Source organism: Gopherus flavomarginatus, chromosome 4 (assembly GCF_025201925.1).
Source record: "Gopherus flavomarginatus isolate rGopFla2 chromosome 4, rGopFla2.mat.asm, whole genome shotgun sequence".
NCBI classification, from domain to species: Eukaryota; Metazoa; Chordata; order Testudines; family Testudinidae; genus Gopherus; species Gopherus flavomarginatus.
The window spans coordinates 88,141,695-88,159,338 of NC_066620.1; the positions used below are offsets into that span (position 1 = coordinate 88,141,695).

General features: G+C 42.5%; 1 protein-coding gene across 1 annotated transcript; it reads right to left on the reverse strand.

The window, feature by feature from the left end:
* Positions 1-2,850: 2,850 nt before the first annotated feature.
* On the reverse strand, positions 2,851-17,644 carry LOC127048983 (sulfotransferase 6B1-like). The gene is made up of 7 exons (XM_050949180.1): positions 17,443-17,644; positions 16,242-16,387; positions 12,115-12,204; positions 11,438-11,564; positions 7,284-7,378; positions 4,652-4,808; positions 2,851-2,981 (listed from the first exon to the last, which is right to left on the reverse strand). The coding sequence occupies exons 1-7, from the start codon at positions 17,642-17,644 to the stop codon at positions 2,851-2,853; spliced, it is 948 nt and encodes a 315-aa protein (XP_050805137.1).

A 17,644-nucleotide genomic window follows, 5' to 3' on the forward strand; every position in this document is an offset into this window, starting at 1 on the left:
CATCTCATTTAAGGAAGTAAAGTAATTACTAGGACTTTCTGCAGTACAGTTTTGTGAGGCAGCACTGAGCAAATAATGGGGAATTACTTGTCTGAATTCCCCTTAACATATGACTGTGAGACTGGTATTCACAGCAGCAGCAGCATCAGTGTAGTATGCCCTCCCAAGAGAAGGGACAGGGATCATAGAATCATGGAACAGGAAGGGGCCTTGAGAGGTCTTCTAGTCCAGACCCCTGCACTCATGGCAGGACTAAGTATTATCTAGACCATCCCTGACAGATGTTTGTCTAAGCTGGTCTTAAAACCCTCCAGTGACAAAGATTCCATAACCTCCCTAGGTTATTTATTCCAATGATTAACTACATGGGAGGAGTTTTTCCTAATGTCCAGCCTAAACCTCCATTGCTGCAATTTAAGCCCATTGCTTCTTGTCCTATCTTCGGAGGTTAATGAGAACAATTTTTCTCCCTCCTCCTTGTAACAACCTTTTATGTACTTGAAAACTGCTGTCATGTCCTCCCTCAGTCTTCTCTTCTCCAGACTAAACAAACACAGTTTTTTCAATCTTTCCTCAGAAGTCATGTTTTCTAGAGTTTTAATGATTTTTGTTTTTCTCCTCTGGACTTTCTCAAATTTGTCCACATCTTTTCTGAAATGTGGTACCCAGAACTGGACATAGAATGCCAGCTGAGGATGTATCAGCTCAGAGGAGACCAGAAGAATTACTTCTCATGTCTTGTTTACAACATTCCTGCTAATACATCCCAGAATTATGTTTGCTTTTTTTGCAACAGTGTTACACTGTTGACTCATATTTAGCTTGTGATCCACTATGACCCCCAGACTCATTTCCGCAGTACTCCTTCCTAGGCAGTCATTTCCCATTTTGTACTTCTACAACTGATTGTTCCTTCTTGAGTATTTTGAATCATAGAATATCAGGCTTGGAAGGGACTTCAGGAGGTCATCTAGTCCAACCCCCTGCTCCAAGCAGGACCAATCCCCAACTAAATCATCCCAGCCAGGAGGTCCTTATTAAATTTCATTCTATTTACTTCAGACCATTTCTCCAGTTTGTCCAGATCATTCTGAATTTTAATCCTATCCTCCCTTTACCACACACCTAGCACCTTTACGAGCAGGGTAGAGCAATCTCCCTCTCACTTCCTCCTGTGCTCTTCCTTCCTGTGCCTATTTGTGGGCTTGGGTTAATGGCTTAATTGGCTTTTCTGCCCTGCCCCATCCACAAATTAGGCACAGGTCTGCCTTGATTGCAGTGGCTCTGAACTGAGTGTTTACTCAGGGTTTCCTACCTAGCACTCTGTCACACAAGGCAATAAAAATGTATCCCACAACATTCTTTGGAGAGATCTGCCTCAAAATCCTTACTTACCAGTGAAGGGAGAGGGGAGTTCCAGTTCACTCTGTTCATAGAACTTTAGCCTTGGGCCCAAAAGCCTGGGGTTTTGGGCTTCCTTGTAAACTCTAGATTGCTCCTGTGAGACTATTTCCTCCTTCTCCTCAGTGATTTTTATTAAAATGATACATGTTCCCCAAATGAGTCACTTATTAAAGAAGATTGTCTGAAATTCTGAAGATCCTTCTATTAACCTCTGTCATTTTTGTGATAAAATAAAATGAAAAAAGCGTAATGATTCTGGGTTACAAATTCCATATTTTCAAATTTAGTCTACACATCAAAAAATTGGCATAGGTAGAAAAAGGAACAGTACTTTTTCCAGTCATGAAAGCTGTGATGAGTTCTTCACAGGTCTCATAAAAGGGAAGTGGAGACATGCCATTGGTAAAACGGTAGAAATATGTAGCTACGTCTTTGGGATTTCGATCGAACACCGGTATCTAGAAAATTAATATATATTTCTGAAGCAAAATGGCAGTATCAGAGAAATAATAATATTTAATTATAATATTGATAATTTCTTGGACCTCATATTTTAGGCACATAAATAACAATTTAATCCTAGATGCAAAGGATGCAATTATTTCATTATTCCTCCTCATTAGATTTCAAAGATTATTGGCTAAATTCACTTAAGTGTGCTTGTCCTGATCTCCTTGGAGTCTCCAGGAATTAAAGATTAATCTTCAGTTAAAGATTATATCATGTGATAAAACCTCCAGGAATATGTCCAAACAAAACTGGCAACCCTAGCCAGGCTTTCAACATGCCCCCCTCTGATTGAGACAAGATAAACCAATTAATAACATTTTTAATGCACTTATCAAATCAAAGATTTTAAAGAACACATACAAATAATGAATGGAAGCAGAAAAACAGAAACAGAAAAGTTGCTTAGCTAACAGTTATTCTGGAGGGAATCAGCCTGTTCCACCAGAAGATAGCCACATTCAAGTCACTGTTAATGTTAATGGCAAAAACTAATCTATTTGGTGGAATTTCTATCGTTTTCGGACATCTGGATCATCTGGACACTCTAAGCCTAATTCTGCACTGACTTACATCAAATCAATTTCAAGGGATTTCTGAGTGCAGAATTGGCTCACCGATTACATTGTTTTTGATAGAATGGTTAAATAACTGATGGTGCTTCTGCCTGAAACCTCCTCAGAATAGCGTAGACGATAATGAAGTCTAGGGCTCCTTTCTAAGGCAATGCCATACAATGGGCATATGCATACATAAAACATCTATTAAGCAGGGTGAGGTATCAAATTTAAAGCACACATCTGACATAAATTGCTGGCATTAAGGACTAGAACATAATTATTTACACTTGGATACACACAAGATTAGATGATTTTTCCAGTGTACAAAAACAAGTGAACAAATCATACTAAGGGAAACAGTCACATTAGGTTTTGCTTTTTAGGCTTTGCAATACACCCCATATTTCATCTTTCCTCCCACTTTAGTTCCTGCTAAATACTCTTCAAATTTTCTGTCCATTTCTTTATTCTGAGCTTCAGAGAAATGGTCCTTCCAGTCACCAACTGTTCCTGCAGACAATAAATATTATATAATCATTTGTTAGAATGAAAGGATCATCACTTCTTCACTGAAGTTGTAACTAGTTTTCCATTGCAAGTCTGATTTTTGCACATTACAACCTTCACTCCCCCATCTATATCCCTAAGAACTGGTACTTTCTTCTTGTGCCTCTACATTTGAGGTTTGTGATGACAGGAGAATTTTTCAGCAATGTATGAGTTGAAAGGAGAAGCCATTTCTAAGATGGAGGATTTTTTTAAAAACACAGGTAAAGTTCTTGGTATATTTTCTGTTTTAGTCATACCAGATCTCAGAAATAACTGGCCCCAGAAACATCCATTTTGTAATATTCAAGAGTCATTACATTCATTTATACCTGGTCTGATTTGGCCCCAAGTCTGTAGCTTTTTTTCTCTATAAGATGGTCTTCAAACTGCAAACTAAGCATGTATATTGTTAAGTGTGGTGCTTATTCTTAAATAAATGTAGGGGAAGAGATCAGATTCTCCATGCACACTCCACCATGAGCAGCTGTGTTCTTGTGTGCCACTCTCAGCCTATGGCAGCCAAAGATCCTAACTCGGCCTGATAATGCCCCCATGATTCATAACCCACAGAGGGGAACTTCCACACACAAATCTGATGTATTCTCTATAAGGTGGGGTAAATTGTCTTCAGAACATCTTCCACTTTCTCTGGAGACCATGTGATCCACACATCAGGAGAGATGGGCCAGTGGTGAGGCTGAGGGAGAGACAGATGTAGTCTCCCCCACAACGGATGGAATTCAGTGAAATCCCAATGAAAGATAATAGAGCTCCAGGTTAATGTGAGCTACAAGTAACCCCACTGTATCTCAGAGTGCTTTCCTGAGCTAACCGGTGGTAGTGCCAGAGTCACTGCAGCAATTGTATTAGGCAATTTTAACTTCTGCACTGATTGTGGTGCTTCTGTGTTAGCCCAAGATTCCACAGCCACCAATAACAGCCATAGCACTAGCCCAGGGACAATCTGGCTCAACACCTATAGTTGGATGCACTCTGGAGTTTGTCTTTGGCCTGAGACTGGAGGTGGATGTTATGTGCTCATTACAGTAGGGGTTATCAGTGCTACTCTAGTGGCATCAGAGAGCCCTTTCCCTGGCCATCCACCCAGCAATAAAAGGTTCCTGGATACAGGACCGGCGCCAGGGTTTCTCGTGCCCTAAGCGCACGGCCATTTCGCCACCCCGTGAGCCGCTCCCGCGGCTCCGGTGGAGCTGCCGCAGCCATTTCTGCGGAAGGTCCATTGGTCCACGGCTCCGGCGGAGCTGCCGCAGCCATGCATGGGACCAGCGGACCGTCCGCAGGCATGCCTGTGGCAGCTCCACCGGACTCACCTGCTGCCCCCTCCGGCAAAATGCCACCCCCTAATAATGCTGGCACCTAGGCGATTGCCTAAGTCGCCTAAATGCAAGCGCCAGCCCTGCCTGGATATTATCCCAGCAAGACAGAAGTTCCTGAGCTATGAACCCTTGCAGAAGACTGTGCCTTCACATCACACCAGCAAGCTAGAGTTGCCAAGCCTGTGATGTCACAGAACCTGTCCTTTCAGTTCACCCAGCCAGCTAGAGGTGCTGTGCTAGTGACTTCACTTCAAGGGACTGGTGATCATTTATAGAGAGTTTTCAGAAATGTACCTTTACGGAAGAGAATTTTCCCAAATGTTCCATGGGTTTTGAAGGAGTTCTCTTTCATAGCTTCGAAGCTGCTCTTCTCCGCAACAGTCTGAATCTCTTCCTCACTTACAGAGAATCCAAAGAAGTCAGCTATTTTTTTCAGTCCTAACGTCTCATTCTGAAAAAAAGGAAGATAAGAGTGAATATTATTGAAACAACATTCCATTTGGATCACACCTGTGGAGTGATTATAACTATCTCTGAAGGGTTCGTACTTTCACGTAGCAGAATTACTTCATTTTGCATCACTGAGGAACTCTAAGAGGTGTAACTTCCGGGCAGGTTCTGTACAGAGGGCCTTCTCCTGAACTCCTTACTCATGCAAATAGGATACTTTGTCTAAATGAAGAGTGAGCTCTATACTTTTTATATGTGGCTATGCATATAAGTGAGTAATAATAATACCACCTAGAGCTTTTCAGCACATAATTGAGTCCAGAAAGTTTATACCTGTTAGTATTCATACACTTCAGGTGTGTTGAAGCAAAGGGCATTGCTAAGAAATTTGCAAATAAGCACATGCCTGAATAAGGAATTCTGTACTCTTCACACACCAAGTGACGGTGCATTTTGACAGATATAGCCCTGAGCAGAAAGAGGTGTTCTAATGGGATTTGACAATAGTGGACCTAAAAATAATAAGCGGAAAACTAGGAGAATAAAATAAAATAATTCAGCCCCTCAGAGCAAGCCAGGAAATAGAATTTCCATCCTACCAAAAATATTGAATTTGCAGGACTTTTCATCAAGAATCAAGATGAAAGGCCAAAAATTGAAATTCTGCAATATTTTGTTTTGGAGATGCTGAAATGTTCCTATTGTGGAAATGTTGTGGTGTTTCCAAAATGAAATACGATTTCTAGTAGCCCAAGGAGCTAGGGAGTCAGCTGCTCAGGGAGCCTAGGAGCCGACTGGTCCATTCGTGAAGCAGGCATCCCTGGAAGCCAGCCACCCAGACTCCTGGCCAGAGGCAAATTATGGTTTTATGGGGCCCTGGGCCACAGCAAGTGGGGTCCCCTCCCCACCCATTCTGCCTGCACACCCCGCACCCCCCTACCAGCAGTCCTTCTAGGGAAATGGGGTTGGGGCATGGAGGCTTGCCCTGCCCTGCCTGGCATTCCTGCACTGGTACCCCAGCTGGGTCTGCCCACCCAGTGCTCCTGCCGGGGAGTGGGGCAAGCGCCCGCACCCCATTCCCCAGCAGCACCAAGCAGGCGGACACGTTGGGGCACCCATTTTTCCAAGGGCCCCCAATTAGCTGTGGCCTCTGGGCACAGGTCCCATTGGCCCAGTGGTTAATCTGCCACTGCTGGTAGTTAGGGAACTGGAGAGCCTGGAAGCCCAGCTCTGCAACTGCTCACCAGATGGGCTGCCATAGAGCCTGGCTGCTGGGGAACAAGGAGCCTGAAAGCTCGGGACAACCTCAGTTCCACCATTGAGGCTGCCAAGAAGCATGGGAACAGAAAGGTGGTGGGTTGGGGAGCTAGCAAGAAAGCAGGCAATAGGTCAGCCTGCCTGGTTTCCATCAAAAGCGTTGAAGCAATTTACATGTTCCCACGGATAGAGTCCATTGAATCAGCATTTTCTGGTGGAAACCTGACAACCTCTTAGAGAGAGAGACTATATTAAGATTTTTCTAAATAGATTTAGTGTGGGGCCAAGGTACCACACTGCAGGCACTGAAGAAATTAGATCACTCTGAACATGGTTTTTCCACTTAACCTATTATACAAGTGGTTAGCATTCCTCCATGGTCACTCTCTATATGCTTTGTGGTAGCTGGGCATAACAGGAAGGCATGCTAAAGACAGCCTTGATTTGCAAATGGAAATTGTTATTAGATGGCTTTGTGGATTTTGTCAGTGCTTCATACACTTCATGTTACTGTAATTTAGGTTAATTCAATATGTAGACTACAATTCCATCCAGCTCACTCATGTGTGAGATTTGGAGAAGTACACATTTTAGTCCACATTAAGATATGTCCATCTGTAACCATTGTCTTCCATTTTGGCAAAATTTCCCACTAAAGACAATTAAAGTTTTGACTGTGTGAGGACTGAAAAATTTGGCCAGTTTTCTTGTGACAATGTTTTATCTGAGTTTCAGGGCTAAATGAAGTAAATGGGTGCAAATCCATTGAAAGGTAAAGCATTACGCCTGCTTACAGCAAGGCTGATGTTGGCTCTTGTTAATCATTTCCCAATGAAGTGAATACTATTAGATGTAGGCCTTATTCGTTCTAAAGTCTCTTTGTTCCTAGATTCAAGTTTCTTGGCACATTGGTGGTCACAGAGGGTGAAATTCCACTCTACTCAGAGGTCTTGAACTAGGACTATATGACATTTGCATCTGACTTATTTCTTCATAGGGTTTAAGTAGAGAGGATTTAAAAATTTCCACTCAAACATGAGGTTTTTTTAATAGAATGTGGCTTGTTGATTAAATTTTCATGAAAATTTGCTTTGTTGGTTTCTATCAAAAACAAAATGAATTGTACGCCTTGCATGGGCTTTAGTAGCTGTGTTGTTATCATTAGCTATGTATTAATTCAGTACGAAGCAAAGATTCCTTTAAGTAGCATTAACCTCACCTCTTTCAGCTCTTCATAGGTTATCAACATAACATTTTCATCATCCATATGCTTGTTCCATTCAACTAAATAATCAAAATAGGAGCCCCAACACACTGGAGAAAAAAACCCCAGAAAATCAGAATGATTCAGTAATAATGAGGTAAAGATGAACTGAGACAAGGAACGTGGACTCCTTTTACAGGCTTAGGCTGACTTCTTGGTGTCAGACAGGGTTTTGAAGGGAGGACTACAGTAACACATTTTGCTACTCCTCCTCTGAACAGAAGCAATAAGTGTTCCCTCCGTCTAAAGGCTAATACTGGCCACTAATGGAAGGGCACACATCTACTAGGTCAGTAGTTCTTAACCTGGGGTGCACGCACCCCCTGGGGGTGCGAGGCGCCCTTTCTGGGGATGCGAGAAATGCCAGATTTTTTTAGAAGGTAAATCATTGAAAACACAAATTAAGCACAGGCACGTAAATACAACTACTTTGTTTCATCAAGCCTGTGTGTTTATTAACATTATACATTTTAAGGGGTGCGAGAAGGGTGATAAGGGGTGCGAGAACATATTTTGAGAACCAAAGGGGTGCAGACTGCAGTAAAGGTTAAGAACGATTGTACTAGGTGGAAAGGACTAAGCACTCTCTTAACCACCTTAGGGACATAGCATACAAGCTGGAAAGCTAGCCAGCTGAACATTCCAGCGCACTCCTGTTTGCTATGGAGATATCCTGTCTGACTGCTGGCTGGGTTGGAAAGGAGGTTCTCCTTTGCAGTATTCCCTATCACAGCTGAGCGAGTGACGGATTTTTTGGTTCAGACAGTGAATCAAAAAATCCAAAAAAGAATCTGGTTTGATTGAACCAAAAACAATGTTTTTTTTATTCTTGTTTTTTTTTTGCTGAATCAAAAAAGTAGAAAAAAAACTTAGTTTAAAATCAACCAAAATGTTTCACTTAACTCCAAATAAATTTTATTTTGAGTTATTCATTTTGATCCAGCCGTTTTGGATTCTTTTCACCCTTTTTGTAGTCTTTTCTTTAACTGACCAAATTTGAAAGTGAAATGCAATTTGGAATAGAAAAGTTTAACAAAACATTTCAAACTAAAACAGTCAAAATGAAATGATTCAGAATGATTGAAACAAAATGTTTCCTCTGTTTAGAAATTTTATTTCCAAACAAAACTATTTACGAAATTCAACCTGAACTCAGCAAATATTTGACCCCCAAAAAACAATTAGTTGAAAACATTTTTCTCACCTCTATTCCCTTCTTTATGCACCAATGGGAAGAATTTTAGCCTTCTACCCACTAAATTAATTCTTATGATGCATAGATTAGCAGGGGAAAAAGTATAGGGGAAAGTTGTTTTGACTGGGAATATTGGGTTTGGATTTCTAGGCCAGCATGCTTATACCTATTGTGACAAAGCTCTATCTTTATCTCCGTGGGTCCCGCGTTTCCTGGCAGATTTTGCTAGCCTCAGAGGCTCGCTGTGACCCTCGACGTAGCCCTTCTCTCTCAGGAGGAAAAGGTCACAGCCTACTGAGCCATTTTCAATATAAGCCAACGAGAGAGGTGAGGAAAAGCTATCCTCCCTTGCACAGTCTCTGTTGTCTCCCAGTCTCAGTGATTAATTAGGGGCATGAAGGGGGGAGCCCAGGCCCACCCTCTACTCCAGGCTCCAGCCCAAGGACTCTAATAGTATCAGCTATGGTAGCTGACTTTTTAGAAACAGGACAGGTACAATTCCCTGAGCTACTTCTCCACAGCAGCCCCCCACTTCCTCAAGATCCACTTCACCCTTACCTCAGGGCTTCCTTCCTTGTGCCTGATATGGTGTGTACTCCTCAGCCTCTCCAATGGCCCAACTTTCTCCTGCAGCTCCTGACATGCACACCCACTTGACTAACTGGGAGGCTTTAAACTAGTTTCAGCCAGCTTCAGGTATCCCAATCAACTTACTGTCCTCCCTGCCTTCTGGAAAGATCATAATTGGCCTCAGGTGTCTTGATTAACCTGGAGCAACTGCCATTTGGTTACCAGGGTAACAGGGATTTGTTTAGTCTGGGTCAAACATACCTGTTTCTCACTACTTTCCTATAGCCATCTGGCCTTGCCCCCCTCACATATCCGCCCCCTCTGCTCAACACCATAGAGTTGGGCAACTTGGAACATCAGGCAGTGTGCTCATGACAGACCATCAGCATTGCTGTGGTGGCATCCGGCCCTGTGCCGTATGCAGAACTGGAACAGTTGGAGGGATCAGAATCACCTGGTGACTCTTGTATTCTTTTCCTTTTTCTACTGTATCCACTGGAGGGGTGCATGGTCCGTCACAAGAGTAAATTGCCGGCCTAAGAGGTAATAGCACAATGTCTCCATAGCCCATTTGACAGCAAGGCATTCTCTCTCGACTACTGCATACGTCTGTTCTTTTGGGAGCAGCTCTCTGCTTAGGTAGAGGATCAGGTGTTCTTCTCCAAACATTTGTGATAGAACCGCCCCCAACCCCACCTCGGAAGCATGTGTTTGTAAAATAAATTCCTTGTTAAAGTCAGGTGCTATGAGTATGGGGTCATTACAGAGGGCTGTCCAAAGGTCTATGAATGCCCTCTCTGCTGCATCAGTCCATTTCACCATGTCTGGACCTCGGGCCTTCACCAGATCCATTAGGGGACTTGTCCTAGTGGCGAAGTGGGGAATAAAATGTTGGTAGTAGCCTACTACGCCTAGAAACACACGGACCTGCTTCTTTTGGGTCAGCCAGGGCCAGCTTTGAATCGCCTCTAGCTTATTCGTTTGAGGCTTCACTATGCCCCTTCCTACAATATATCCCATGTACCTAGCCTCTGCTAGCCCTATGGGGCATTTAGCAGGATTAGCGGTGTGGCCAGCTCGCCTTAAGGTGCGCAGTACTGCTTCAACTTTCTCCAAATGGGTTCCCCAGTCTAGCGTATGGAGGATGACATCATATAGGTACGCGGCTGCATAACTAGCATAGGGGTGCAGCAGCTTATCTATGAGATGCTGGAATGTGGCCAGGGTCCCATGTAACCCGAAAGGAAGGATGGTATACTGGAATAGCCTGTCTGGAGGTGGAGAATGCTGTCTTTTCTTTAGCTTCTTGTCAGGGGAATCTTCCAATTCCACTTTTGGCAGATCCAGTGTAGTCAAGAATCGGGCACTACCCAGTCTATCAACCAGTTCGTCGATGCATGGTATGAGGTATGCATCGAATTGGGATACTTCATTCAGTCGGCGAAAGTCATTACAGAATCTCGTGGTACCATCAGGTTTAGGCACTAGAACGACTGGACTGGACCACTAACTGTAAGATTCTTCAATAACCCCTAATTCTAACATTTTCTTTACTTTGGCCTGGATTTCTTCTCTTTTGGCTGCTGGGATATGGTAGGGTCTCAATGTTACCTTGGCTCCAGGGATCATGCGGATATGATGATAAGTCTCAGATGTACGCCCCAGTTTTGTAGAGAACACATCTCGGTTGTGATTAATCACGTCGGCTGCCTGAATCTTTTGGATCGGCTTCAAGGTGGGTAATATCCTCCCTTGTTCATGTAAGTTATCCACCTGGGGAAGGGTCTCCTAGGTTACTAAACATGCCTCTCGATCGTGCCAGGTGTCCTTCCTGCCTTCTGGAAAGATCTTAATTGGCCTCAGGTGTCTTGATTAACCTGGAGCAACTACCATTTAGTTACCATGGTAACAGGGATTTGTTTAGCCTGGGGCTAACATACCTGTTTCTCATTACTTTCCTATAGCCATCTGGCCTTACCGCGTCACACTATTTTAATAAGTACTGTATTAGCATAGTCGGTAATATAACTCATATTTAATTTCCTAAATCTATGTTTCAGACTGTATAAAGTTCAGGGTAATGGTGGTCAGGCCATAAGAGCTCACATGACTTACTCAAGATCACAGAGGGAGTCAGTGTCAGTGAATGAATTATCTCTTGATTTCAGGGGTCACAGGCTGATTTCAATTACATCATTTAGAATAACTCTAACTAAGACCATGAAGTTCTTCCTGAATTATAACATTACAACTAAGATCAGAATCTGCCCTACGTCTTCCTGAATCCCAGTGCCCATTTTGCCAATGCATTAATTAATCAGAATAGCTGAAAAACAGAGTGTACATTTTCCATGCATAAAAGCTGTAAAATACTCATCCCATGAGCTGAAGGAGGGAAGTGCAGGCATATTGTTGTAAAAATGGAAGTAAGATACAGCAGTGTCTTTTGGATTTCGAACCAGCAGTAGTATCTAAAAAATATAAGTAAATGAATTATTTGTTTACATCTTGAAAGTCAATGCAAAAAAGTTTGTACTTTTCCTAGCACAATGAGATCCCGGTCTATGACTAGGGCTCTTGGTGCTATGGTAATATAAATAATTAAGTAAGAAAAAGTTTATGTTTGTTTAACAATCACAGCATCAGTAGAACCAGTTTAATTAATTTTACCTTATTTGAAAAATAAGGAATGGCAAAGCTCATTAGCAGGATATTTTCTGCTGACATGATAGCAGAGAAACAGTCAACATTTAAATTGTCAGCATTAGATTTCAGTGTTCATGCACCATGTAGACGAATGAGACCAGTTTACTCCCAACCTAAAGCTATTCTTTCAGTTGTCCTCTGTCCCAGTACACAACACTGTATCAGTTCAGATGCAGAAATCTTATCTTCACAACCATAAAACCTAGATGGAATCATAGAAAACACAAGGCCCTTCATATAACAGAGGAAATCCAAACGGGTTTGAAAGAGCCATTACAGTGGGTATTTTCTACGATACTGTAAATGAGGACTCACCTTGGCCTTGCTCTTGAAAATAGATTTGGGCAGGACTTGAGGAGAGAGATGTGTTACTATGATTCTTCTGAAAGGTAATTCCTTCATCATCTTTAAATAAAATTGGAAAGAAAGACAGAATTAAATAGCCTCTTTAATAGAATGTTATCTTTTTAAGAATTATTTATTTCAAAAAATTAGACTTAGCAGGAAATAATATTTATTTCCTGCCAATTCAGAGGGTGACTATTTCACTACCATTAACATACGGCAGAATCTAAGGCAAATTAGCATTAATTTTTCCAAGTTCTTCTTGAATCTCTCATTTCTTTCAAACTTTAACTACTATGCTCCCAATTATTAATGTTCCTGTAATGCCCTCTAGTGAATGTGGTCCCATGTATACTGTGCAAGACCCTGTTCTAACAGTATTTCCTGCCTGACTAGAAATAGGGGGGCCTGTTCTTTTGAGATGTCCAGCTGAGCGTAGGCAGAACCAGTGATACACTCATTATCTAACGGCTGACAATAAGCACTTCTCCTGTTTTCCAAAACCTAACTCTTACACATTCAGATAAACAGAACTAGCAAACCCCTCTGCAATAGTGTCCTCTAGTCAGAGCCGGCTTTATGACCCACTGGGCCCGATTCCAATACCCGGCAGCAGTCCGGGGCTTCGGTGGCACTTCGGCGGCTGCGGGTCTGCTCCGGGTCTTCTGTGGCACCGAAGGATCCCCCGCCGCCAAAATGCAGCCGAAGACCCTGGAGCAGGGCCCTCTTAGGTGCAGGGCTCTCTTAAGCACGGGGCCTGGTTCCAGGAAATCGGGGGAATCGGTTTAAAGCTGGCCCTGCCTCTAGTGACTCCCAGTAAGGGTGCATTTACTGACATCTCAGGAGTGGCTTTGTGGCCAAGCAAATGGAAAGGTCTCCTGAGTACCTGTCTAGTGCTCTGAGTGTTTGCGCACAAGTCATTTATCCGTTCTGTGCCTCAGTTTCACCTTCTGTAAAATGAGGATAATGATACTTACCTCCTCTGTAAAGTGCTTTGAGATCTGCTGATTAAAAAAGCTATATAGGAGCACGGTATTATGATGTGTGACTAATGAATATCCTTCTACAGTTCCAAAAGGACATAAAAATCAGCATCATAGTTCTGTCTTATTGTCCTTAGAGATAGGAAATCCAGTTCAAACAGAATAAAAGCCAACCTAAATCTTGAGCCAAGCCTCCCTCCTCTCCCTTTTTTTTTTTTTTTTTTTTTTTTTTTTTCAGTTTGATAAAATGAAATGCAAGGGGTGGCTAAGACATGATACTGAGAGTCAGGAGTCCTGGGTTCTTCCCTTTCTGGCTCCGTCACAGATTTCCCATGCTAGCCCTTTGCAATCAAGGACAGACAATGTGGCAGTGGAAGGAGGAGCATTACTTCAAGGCTAGTGAGCTGATGTTGGGAGTGTTTTGGATGGATGAGAGAAGGAAAGGTGGAGAAGGATGAAATATGGGGAACGGGGAAAATCGAAGGGGGAAAGAAGTGGATTTTTCAAAACAATTTAGATTAATCTGAATGAGCTTCTAATGGACCAGGAGACAGGATGATATCTCTGCTACTACAGCAGAGCCTTCTAGGTCAGGCTTTGAGATCCATTGACAGGACAGCATGAAGCGGTTTGCATTGTTTGTGTTATGAGAGCTTTTTGGCTAAACAGAGGGCCATCTGAAGTCTCAGGCAATAAAATCAGTTATTTACAAAAATGATAAAATAAAAGCACACACAAGTTCTGTCTACAGGGAGTGTATATGGCATATAAATCAGCTGTTCAGCAGCTGCAGATTCCGTGAGCTTTGTACTAGTGTTAGAGTTTGTTCGTCTAGGATTGATCACACATCTCTTGAATTTTTGCTTCTGTTGGTCTCTGTATTTGACAATGAATGAAAATCCTCCTTATGATGGGAAGTAATATTTGTCCAGTAATTGTTGTTCATTCATACTCCCACTATCCTTTTTTATTTATTCATTGATCTGCACATTTGTCCCTAATGTTTGGGCATTTTTGCCCATTGACACTTCAGAAAAGCCACAGACTGAGAGGAAGCATATATCCAAATACCTCTGCTGCAGTTCTGGCTTCCGACCAGATTTATGGAGCGGTTACGCTGCCAGCAGTAGCTACGCAGAGCCAGGAAAGGATCCCAGGGGCAGGTCCAACCCGATAGTTGATATTGTCCCTCAGTTTCACCATATGTGTCTCCGAAAGTATCAGTGTTCCCTCACACTCCTCCCCGCCCTCACTCTTGGGCAGATTACTACTGCTGTCTTCTGTGGGAGAGCTGTGCATGGGCCCAGGGTCAGCACCTTGCTGTGTTTACCCCCTCAGTTTGCTCTTGTTTTTGAAGTAATTTGCTGCAATTCTATGGCCCTAACATAAGTTCCCTCTAATCTACGTGGCCCCTCAGCAGTCTACCAAGTGCTGTACTCTTCAGGTGTCCCTTCCCCCACTGCCGCACTGCTCCTGCCCTCTGTTTTGGAGCCCCTGGCCAGCTGCTCCCAGGAGTCTCCTGCTTGCTGTGCAGAGTGTGTGTGTGTGGGGGGGGAGGCACTGATGTCAGGGTATCCACCTCCCCTTCCCACCCCAGTACTCCATATCCACAGAGCAGCGAGGCCACGACAGGGCTCAGAAGTGGGATGCAGAGAACTTGCTGGTGACTGCTGGTGTCTGTCTCTGGGCTGGTCTACACTAGGGGCGGGGATCGATCTAAGATACGCAACTTCAGCTACGTGAATAGCGTAGCTGAAGTCGAAGTATCTTAGATCGAGTTACCTACCATCCTCATGGCGCGGGATTGACGTCCACGGCTCCCCATGTCGACTCCGCTACCGCCGTTTGCATTGGTGGAGTTCCGGAGTCGACAGGAGTGCATTCAGGGATCGATATATCGCGTCTAGATGAGACGCAATATATCGATCCCTGAGAAATCGATTGCTACCCGCCGATACGGCCAGTAGTGAAGACGTACCCTCTGTCTCACACACACACACTCTGTCTTTCACTCACCTCCCAACACATACTTGTATTGGTGGTGGTGTTGTTCTTGAGCACTTTAAAAGTAATGTGTTGTTTGAATTTTTGATTGGTCTATGCATTTCATAATTTTTATTTCTCTTACACTTAAATTTAATTCTTTGAGTAGTTAGTTCTAAAATGGCTTAACTGTCCTGGCTGGAATAATTATCCCTATGGTAACTCTTTAAAGATATATATATTCTATCTAGGTTTTTTGTTTCTACTGGTGGTGCACATCCACACATTGCCTTGATATCATGCATATAACAAAATTCATTCTGCACATGGATGGAAAAAATTAGAGGGAACACTGGCCCTAACACCATTCAGTGATATCTAATGTCCTTTTCCTGCAACAGATGAACGCAATACCAACTCTTGATCTTGCCTCTCTGTGGGTGTGAAGACCTTCCACGCTCTATGGCCCACCTAGATCTGCAGAACAGTGCAGAGATTGAAAGGGGAGGACCCTCAAGAGCAGCAGCCACAGAACTATTCCCTACCTTATTCCCTATTACCCTTTTCTCTGAATGCAGAGTCTCCATTCTCTCCCATTGCCTCCCTCAATAACTCTGAAATAAGGGGCGGGGGCCCCTCCAGTTGCATGAAATCCTGGGAAACCATGTGGCAGAAAATCAACCCTGGTGCTGACTGAGCGTTACAAAAGGAGCTGTTAGCAATCAGAATGGGAGACTCCCTTGAAAATGAAACAGAGAGGAATAATAGAATCTTGCCTCAACCCCCAGTCCCATTGCTAATTGCCTCTTTTCTGGTGGAGGCTCTTAAATCCCTCCTCTCCACATAGTCAGCTCTATGGAGACAGTAGTAGTGCAAAGGAGAAAGCGACAGATCAGAATCTGAGGAAACCCAGTGGTGGGGAGGTTATTTGCATGAATTATCCACCCCTTGTCGGAACCTCCATGGTTTCCAGTCATGGACTGGCTAAGCAAATTCATTGCACCCTGATTGTGCTGACCTGATCACACCTTGTGGGAGGTAAGAGTCCTCCATAGCCTGTAAAATTCAGCCATTACAGTTTATCAATTCTTACAGTTCATATTAACATTTCTAGTATCATCCCATGCTGACCTTAAATTTCTCTGGATCCCCGAATTCTAGACGTGGCAATACCAATAATTCATTTGCACTATTCATTCTCTCATTAATTTCCTCCTCTGTATATTTTGTAGCTGTAATTTCCAAGTCATTTAGGACTTGATCAAGCCAGTTAGAACCTGAAACAAGATAGAAACTTGTTTAAAGACTACAGAAGTGTAAATCGTCACAACAAGTGTTGAATGTATTTAGTTGCAAATACCAGTGTATGATATCAATTACTGTGGAAGAAAAAACATTAACATTCAAGGATAGTAGCTAACTAAACTGAAATCTTACTTTGATACAGGAATATTTTCCTGTTGTTTATGACAAGCTGTGAATGAACAGAAGTGTCATATGATTGGGCTAAATAATCTGTCAACAAACAGGAACAGTCCTGTTTTGAAGCACATACTTCTTTGCGACTAACAATTTAGTTATAAATCACTAAATTAAAAACTATGTTCTCTGGGTGAATTCATGTCACAGATAAATGTAGGCATCACCACTGTCACTGAATAGGCTCCTGCTTGCCAATCCAAGGTAAGCCATTAGTAATAGCTTGACCAAAAGCAAAATATAAAATAATGGCTTCTAAAAAGAAGAAATAAATTTGGGTAAAGTGGACAGAAATACTTGTGATCACAGTTATATGAAATCTGGATTACCCTCATATCTCTGAATCACATTGTGTTTTTTCTCACATTTCAGCTGTGTAAATTTGGCTTCAATTGAGTGTTTGCAGATGTACAGCAGTGGAACTGACAACGGAATTTGATCCAATTTTTCCATGTGAGACTTACTCAATTAATAAGTGAAGGAATTGTTTTTCAAACCACCAGCCCTTCAAACTAAGTCAAATTGACAGCCAAGCTGTCTTCTTCTCAGCTCACCACAATGCAAAATATTAGTAAAGGTTTGTCATCTGCATTGAATCAGATCTACAATGACACACACAGGAACATTTTCTCTAAACTGATAAACACTGGACATATAGTTACTTAAAATGTAAATATTCAAAGGGAGAAGAAAGTAAATGACAGCCAAAATTATTCTTCTCACTTCATTCATCTGAACAATCTGTAATACAGTGTCAGTCATGCGTGATCATTGCATTAAATCCTGCCTAATCATTCATAACTACTGTATAACATTTCACATTTAGTTTTTGTAACAAGCTAGCAATAGTCACCATTTTTAGGATACGCCACTAGGATCACGTCGTCACTCCTGGCTTCAAAAGAATCAAGAGCTTGGAAAGTTTCAGGGCTGCATACAGTAGCAGGGTACAAAATTCCCTTATAGGAAAATAAGAGGTCTTCAGAGGCTGCCTTTTCACTATCAGCCAATATTTTATCCATATATTCAACTACTCTCTTCTTACTCTTATCCAT

Coding starts and splice junctions, on each gene's coding strand:
- LOC127048983 (XM_050949180.1), bottom strand. CDS start 17,644: ATGGATAAGAGTAAGAAGAGAGTAGTTGAATATATGGATAAAATATTG. Junction 16,388..17,442: donor AGTGGCGTATCCTAAAAATG/GTGACTATTGCT, acceptor ATCTTGTTTCAG/GTTCTAACTGGCTTGATCAA. Junction 7,379..11,437: donor AGCTTTTATGCATGGAAAAT/GTACACTCTGTT, acceptor TTTTTTCTCCAG/TGTGTTGGGGCTCCTATTTT.